The sequence below is a fragment of the Hemiscyllium ocellatum genome, chromosome 30 (genome assembly GCF_020745735.1).
Source record: "Hemiscyllium ocellatum isolate sHemOce1 chromosome 30, sHemOce1.pat.X.cur, whole genome shotgun sequence".
Classification (NCBI taxonomy): Eukaryota; Metazoa; Chordata; class Chondrichthyes; order Orectolobiformes; family Hemiscylliidae; genus Hemiscyllium; species Hemiscyllium ocellatum.
The window spans coordinates 36,537,259-36,545,623 of record NC_083430.1 but is presented as its reverse complement, the minus strand read 5'-3'; the positions used below and the strand labels follow the sequence as shown (position 1 = coordinate 36,545,623).

The window sequence follows — 8,365 nt, the reverse complement described above, 5'->3', positions numbered from 1 at the left end:
ACCCAGAGCTAATGCCATCTGCCAGAACTAACAGCTCTCTCTCGTGAGAGAAATTGGACCTCACAGTCATCTATGCATTATGAAAAGCATCATCTAAATAATAATGGTACCAACTACGAAGAATAAGAGGAAAAGGAATTTGTGACAGAAGATCGATGGGAGAACGTGAACAACATTCCAGAAGACATATAGCTTGGCTCTCATTTTGAAAGACTAAATTGTATTTTGTTATGTGAGTTAGACTTGTATTTATTGGAACAGCATACTATTAGAATCTTGTTTTATTTGGGAATAGTTAGAAGTTAGAAGGATTTTATTCGGTTTGTTAATAGTTTAGTTAATTTGGTCACTGTTAGAGTTAGAAAAATAAATTGTTACTTGTTGATTTTAAAATGAGTGTCAGGGATTTATTTTGTTTAACCACTAGAAGTTGCTGAGAAGCAGGTTACACCACTTTTCACACACTTCGTACAAATTATAGGATGAAGCATTCCTCTTTAGATGTTTCAGTTTTTGTTCTTGAAGGAGGGAAGCAGCCAACCTCTGCTTTATAACATATGTGAGAAAGTAATTGCTGACCTATGCGGAAATAGGATGCTGCGAGCTCTTTCAAAGAGCGGCCATTGAGACAATGGACTAAATGGCCTCCTCTCCTTTGCTGTAGTGTCTAAGGCTGGTGTGTTCCTGAGACAGACTGAAAGGGTTTCTGCTAAATTATTCAATGCAATGCGACACCATTGGGCAAAATGTAATTTAATACAACATAATCCTGTGGGTAGCAACATGCATCTTTCATTTTGAACTGCATTTTTTAAAAAACCATGAACAATTTGCTGTTAAAACCGACTCATTGAATCTTCATGGAAACTGATGTGGTGGACAGATCATAGCAGGGGGACCTCTTCAAGGTTCCTTTTACACCATTCTGTATTGAATGACAGATCCAGAAGCAAGAATCCTGCAAATCAGAGTGCTATTCAGGCCCTAACACTCACCTGTTGACACCCATATTTTATATCAGTTGATTGTTACAGGCTTCTTAGGTTGATGATGAAAAGAATGAAATCATTCATATTATATGTTTGCCAAGTTTCATAATTTACCTTGAACTCTCAGTCCATAGCTTGATTAGATTATGGTCCTTATATAGTACAGGCTTACAAATAATCTGCACACAGTCTTTCATAAAAAGTAGGTTATAATATAAGCAACTGGGGAGAACTGGTTCACTCTTCATGAAAATTAGCTCAAGCACAGTCTTCTGATGTGAACTTACTGTATAACCCGTCCTGCCTACTTCTCTGAACATCTTCCAAACTGCTTCACTTAAGGGAGATAGATCATGTTTCTATTAGTTCCACATGGATTGTGTTGTAGTAAATAACAGCAAGTTAAAAAATAAAGTCACTGGCCTGCTCCCTTAGGCTTTGGGGAAAATTGTCTAAAAGATGTAAGGAGAGCCCGCAGAGCCTTGATCTGTTCTTACTTGTCTTGTGCTCCTTTGAGACGACCTTTGACCTGGTGATGTGCCTTGACCAGGCCAACAGAAAGTGACTCTTCAGAGCTTTGTTCTTCAAGGTCTTTCGATATCACGGTACTTTTTCCGAAGGATGGAGACTTGGTCCTTGAAAAGTACGGGGTCAAGGCGTAGCTGTGATTGTACAAGAGGCATGGAGCCAAACCAGCTGGCAAATGTGTTAATGCAGTTCTGTCTCTGTGTGAAATGATCTGGATTAGCCCAGAGAGTAGTCTTTGACCCCTGTGTGATCAGGAACAAAGAAAACAACTTAGTTAATCAGTCAAAAAGAGATATAGATGTATGAACAGACAGGAAATAGAGGGATACAAACCAAGTGGAGGCAAAAGATTTTTTTTAGTTCATAATGGCATTATGTGTCAAAAACAAAGTTCAGCTTTATCTTGGTGCTGTGTAACAACAACCTGCATTTATATACCCAGTAATGCTTCAATTTTGAAATGAGCACATCTTCTGAGTTTAGAGTGTCAGTAAGGTTGCTAGCTATCTAAAATTGGCCTTGAGTTGTGATAACTGATAGGTTAATATTCAATTCATGGCACTGAGAAAGCACAAGCAAAGAAACAGACATTAAAACATATATCAATCTTTTGTGCTCCTTTCTAAAACACCTTTGTTCATTAGTAACACCATAATTTCTGACCAAAATATTGGAAACCAGAACCTAACTGTTGAAGATACTGGAAACACTCAGCAGGTCAGTCAGCACTGGCAAAGAGAACAGATACTCGAACGTGTGTTTGTTAATAAAGTCACTCATTTCTGTTGCAGATAGGCAATGCATTGAAATTAGGTTAAAGGATAGTTCAGTAAAGATGTTGTTGTAGACATTTGAGCAAATATTTCAGAACACCCAACAAAACAGAAGTCAAACAGCACCAGATTATAATCCAACAGGTCTATTTGAAATCACAAGCTTTCAGAGTGCTGCTCCTTCATCTTGATAGAGTCTTGGCAATTCATAACAGAAAATGAGACAATTATGGAGGATTTGAATAAATATTTACACGTGTCTTCACTGCAGAGGACACAAATAACATCCCAGAAATAATTGTGAATCAAGTGAGGAAAGGAAAGCTGAAATTAAAACACTTCAGCTGGCAAAGAAGCAGCACTCAAAGCTTGTGATTTCAAATAAACCTGTTGGACTATAACCTTGCGTCATGTGACTTCTAACTTTGTCCAATACCAGTATCGCCACAGCACTCAACAAAGATACATGGTGGTGAGAAATAAAAAATCTACGAAAAATATCTGTGGCTAATGAATTAAGTTAACAATTGTATTAAATTGAAACAGAAAGTATACAATTTGTAAAGATTAGCAGCAGGTCAGAAGATTGGATGGAATATTAAAAATAGCAAGGAATAATGAGGAGGGAGAAATCAGAGTGTGAACAAAAGCCAGCTGGAAATATCAAAACAGATAGTAAAAGCTTCTATCAGTATTTATAAATAATGTGTAAATAAAGTGAGCGAGAGTCCTTTAGAGTGTGGGTCTTAGCAATTAATATAGGAAAATAAGGATAAATCAAACAGATATTTTACATTTCACAATAGAGGACACAAGTAATGTCCCAGAAGTAATTGTAAATTAAGTGGTGAAAGGAAAGCTGGAAATTACAATCACTAGATATTGACAAAATATGAGAACTAAAGGCTGACAAATCCCTAGATCCCAAAGGATTTAATCTTAGGTTCTTAAAATAAGTTGTTGCTGAGATAGGAGATTTTAATTTTCCAATATTTCCCTGATTTTGCCAACATCCAATTTGGTTGGAAACCAGAGAATAAAGTTCCTCTATTCAAGAGATGAAGAAGACACAAAGCGGGAAACTACTGGCATCTTAATATCTGTAATTTAGAAAAAATGCTTGGAATCTATTATTAAGGTGGTTGTAACGAGACATTGAGAAAACCTCAGTACAATTGGGCAGAGTCAACATGGTTTTATGAAAGGAAGATCATGGTGAATAGGTTTTTCAAGTTATTTGAGAAACTAACAAACTGTGTGGATACAAAACGGCTTGTGGGTTTTGTGCACTTAACACTTCCTGAAGGCATTTGATAAAGTGCCAGATAAAAAAAAATAGCTTTCTATACAAAATAAGAATTCATGGTGTAAGGGAAATATATAAGTGTAGACATAATTAATATCAGTGACTTGGAGGAAACAACCAAATGTGTGATTCCTAAATTTGCTTATGATATGTAGGAAATCAAGCTGTAAAGAAGACACAAAAATTCTGCAAAGAGATAAAGATGGGTTAATAAATGGACAAACTGTTTGCAGAAGAAATATAATGTGAAAAATTTTAACTTGTCCATTTTGTCAAGAAGGATAAAAACAGCAACATACTATTTAAGTAGAGAGAGTGTGCAGAACTCTGAGGTACAGAGAGAGCTCGGTAACCTGATACATGAATTTCATAAAGATCATATGCAGGAACATCAATTGATGAGAAGTCAAATGAAATGTTGCTGTATATCACAAGGGGAATGAAATATATAAGTAGGAATGTTTTGTTACTGTACTGTGCATTGTTTGGTCTCCTTATTAAAAGGAAAGGACATAATTGCATTAAAACAGTTCAGGGAAGGTCAAAACTACTGATTCCTGGATTCAGTGCATTTCTTATAAAGAAAGGCTGGACAGTTTGGGTCTGCGATCTTACTGAAACAAATGAGATCCTGAGGGGACAAGATGAATGAAAGAACAGTTTGGAAAAGACTGGAATTAGGGGACACAGATTAAAAATTCGGGGTCTCCCATTTAATATAGACGGAGGAGGACATTTTACACTCAGAGGGTTGGGAGTCTGTGGAACTCCCTCTTTCACAGAGGCCAGTGGAAGTAGGGTTATTGAATATGTTTAATACAAAGATTATTAGATTCTTGCTGAAAAAAGGGAGACAAGGATTATGAAGAGCAGGAAGAAAAGCAGAGTTAAGACCATAATCAAATCAGCCATGATTTTATTGAATGGTGGACCATTGGGGGACTGAATGGTCTACTCCTGTTCCAACTTCATACATCGTATGGATGGTATTACCCAGAACATTTGAGAGATTGAGAAATATGATGCAAGTTGAGAATCTCCAGGACTTGCTCACCGAACCTCTATGATTCACTTAAGTGACATCTTGTCCTTAGTTCTCTATTAATTTTATAAACAAGCTGGACTCAGTTCAGAATGTGAGGACTCATAATTAACAGCATTAAGTACCTTTGAGCAACAATACCTGTTAGAATATTTCCACCCTGACAGGGTACTTAAAGCTGTGAATTATTTTCCCTTAATGTGGTAAATTACACTCAGAGGTTGAAAGAAACAAGATCACATTTCCAATTCTTAGCTTTTCACTGACCTATCCTGTGTTAATCTGATTTGACTCTCATTCAGTTATTTCCTTCCGTTTTATTGCACAGTTTCTCTCTCAGTTCTTAGATCTCAATGGTTATTGGACTGTTTGCTCTGTTGTTCAATGGGGTCCTGTTGCCCCCACTGCACCGTTCTCAGTTCGAGCTTCCAACAAGGTAATGGTGCAATTCTAATTGAGCACAAGGGTGCTGCAGAAAGGTCTCGTTCCATATGGTGCTCCAGTACAATTTGGCCCAGTGAGTACAACCCAGAAACTTAAGAAAGCCCAGAAACTCTTTGAGAGTTTCCTAATTACCAGCAGCGTCCAAATAAGCATGTGACTATTCCTGCACAGCACATCTAAGTGCCAGTGTTGAGCACTAATAGCCCTGAAGAAATTGCAAACAGCTGCAAATAGGTAGTGTTAAATAAAATTCTACAATAGGTGGCTAAACCACAGCGAATATTTGTCATACTGAGTACATTCTGCCGTGCGGGTCCAGGCAGTTAAATGCTAAGGGCACAGGTTTTTGGAATTCATTTACTTTAGTCATTACTAGAATTACAGCCCCTAAATTATTCAGCAAGAGTTAATCAATAATATATCAACAACAAGGGACGGTAGTATGATTACTAAACCTTCCGTCCACACTGGGCACATCATTGATTGCTTCATGTCAGTGTTAGTTCAACCCATGAATGATGGTGTCTAAATCTCACAGGTCTGCCTACCCAATCGAACCAAAAATCAATCCAGTTTCCAGTTGCGAAGGGAATAGAACGAACGAGCAAGTACAGTCTTGAAAACTGATTCCATCCACTTGAACTCACCAAACAGAGAAGGCTAGTGGTGAAATTCTGAAATCTTAAAGTGGCAATGTTTAGCAATCCTTGGTATTACCATACTGAATACTAGAGAATGCGTGCCTGGAAATAAAATCCTCTCTCGCTTTTGAACGATGGTCTCTGTCTCTCTCTTACCATTTCAATGTACTTATTGAACTAGCACATAGGGAACTTTTACTTGAGATAGTCGCCATCTAGCATCATTCCTGAAAGATGGCACTTCAGGGTGCAGTACTCCTTGGGGTACTGTACTGGGAGTGTCAGCTGAGATTATAAACTCATTACAGTGAGAATTTGTCCCCAGGATTTCTGATTCCAAGGGGAAAGCGCTAGCCAGTGAGTCGAACCTAACACCAGGATCATCAGACAATTGACAAGCAGACACTCCCAATTGAGGAGGACATTTCAAATATTTAGAGTCTATTTGTAACTCCTTAGAATCCCCTTGGACCATTGCAGACCTCTGACTGAATTTAGCTGATTTCTAGGGCTTGGCTCTGTGATCGAGCTATCTAGAGTGGACAGGAAGACAACAAGTCATTCCCAACTTCATTCAAATAGCATCGTCAGGTTCTTCCCCACAGTGAACATAAGACCCAGCTTCATCTGCAACCCTTCTTCCACTGCCAATCACTCCCCCATATTGCAATCTACCCTGTCACCAACCTCTGGGATCCCCTGGCTCCCACTAAGAAATCCTGGAGCAGTGTTTCTTTTGTAATTATTTCTCAGGATGTTGAGGTCACTTGTAAGAGTCACAGTTAGTTACTTGGCCCAAGATGGTGATGGGCCTGCTTTCTAACCACAACAGTTCAAGCTCACCTCTTCCAACCTCTGTAATGCCTTCAAGCTCTTCAACCCTCTAAAATCTACAACCCTCTACAACCCTCTGAAATCCATGGCCGTCAATTCTGGCCTTTTGAGTATCCCAGTTTTTGTTATCAGTCTCCTGTTAACAGACCTGCCTTCACTTGCTTGGCTCAGGCATTTTCCCCCTAAAGCTCCTGTCATCTCTACTTTACTCTCCTCCTTTAAGTCACTCCCTAAAATTTGCCTCACCACCTGTCAAAATATTACATGGCTTACTGCGATATTTTGCTTGATTTTTCTGTGAAATACACTGGGATCTTTTTGCCATATTAAAGATGCTACATAAATGCAAGCTTTCCTTTACTTGTTAGGGGCATATGGCTAGGCCAATATTTATTGCCCATCTTTAATTGCCCAGAGGGTATCTAAGAGTCAAACACATTTCAGTGGGTTATGAGTCACATGGAGGGTAAGGTTGGCAGGTTTCCTTACCTACAAGGGATTTCAGTAAAACAGATGGATCTTTATGACCAGCGGCAGTGGTTACATGATTATCATTAGACTAGTTTCTTTTTAAATTCCAGAAGGTTGTCGAATTCAGCTTTCACCATTGTAAAAAGAACTAATATATACATGGTGTCTCTTCCAACTTCAAGACATGGCAAAGGTGCCATACAGAAACTGATGTACTTTTGTGTAGGAAATGCAGCAATCGATTTATGCAAAGCAGTTTCACACAAAATACCAATGTGATTATGATTAGATTATCTGATTTACTGAGATTTACTGACAGATAAAAATTGGACAGGATACCAGGGAGGACTGCCTGATCTTTTGCCAAAATGGAGCCATGGAATCTTTTAAGTCCATCTTTTAAAGGACCTTGGTTTAAAATCTCATCCTAATAATGAAATCTCTGTCAGTGCCCTCAGTACTGCAATGGAGTGTCTACAAGCAGGCTATTTAGCCCATCGAGTCTGCTCCAACGTTCAGTGAGATTATTTCTGATTTGATAAGTTTCCTGCCTTTTCCCCATGACCCATCATTACCTTACTGATTAATTTACATAACAAAAAGCAAGAATCCCAGCACCAATCCTGTGGTACACTGTTGGTCACAGACAGAAAAACAACCCTTCAACATCACTCTTTGCTTCCTATTTGTAAGCGCATTTTTGATCCAGTTTGCCAACTTGCCTTGGATTCCATGGGTTCTTACCTTTTGGACCATCCTTCTATGTGGGACCTTGTCAAATGCCTTACTGAACTTCATGTTAGAATTTTATAGGTTACTAAGGGATTCCCCCACCTCAGTTTTCTAAACTTCAGTGAATACAATCTCTTCTCATATATCAGTCCTGTCATCCTGTGAACCAATTTGGTAAGCCTTTGCTGCACTCCCTGGATTATGTTCTCAAGTCTCGGAGTGGGACTTGTACTGTCATTCTTCTGACTCAGTGGTGAGAGTGATTTCCACTAATTACTGAGACTTCAGACAACTGTTAAAGTGGCCAAAGCTTTAGGTGGTGAGGTGAGGTACCATAACTTTGTTGGGAGCTCTTTTGAAACCCACTTCTTCTGCATTTCAGTAACATTGTTGTTGCAGATTGGGAGCAACCAGGAAATTTCCAGGACTGATGGATGAACATGACTAAAGCTGGATTAGGATGCGGCTAGCAGAGTGTTAGATGAGTTGAAGCTTAAAGAATGTTAAAGACAGGAGATCTTTGAAATTACACTCTGTGGGTGGCACGGTGGCACAGTGGTTAGCACTGCTGCCTCACAGCGCCAGAGACCCGGGTTCAATTCCCG

The 8,365-nt window shown here is 38.9% G+C and overlaps 1 protein-coding gene across 1 annotated transcript in view; it reads right to left on the bottom strand.

Moving 5' to 3' along the window:
* Window positions 1-399: 399 nt before the first annotated feature.
* The window catches only part of LOC132829949 (exostosin-1-like), a 267,128-nt gene continuing 259,162 nt past the window's right edge, over window positions 400-8,365 (bottom strand). Inside the window, exon 11 of the mRNA XM_060847376.1 lies at window positions 400-1,759. Within this exon, the coding sequence (XP_060703359.1) occupies window positions 1,574-1,759 (186 nt within the window). The 3' untranslated portion in view covers window positions 400-1,573. The remainder of the gene's footprint in view (window positions 1,760-8,365) is intronic.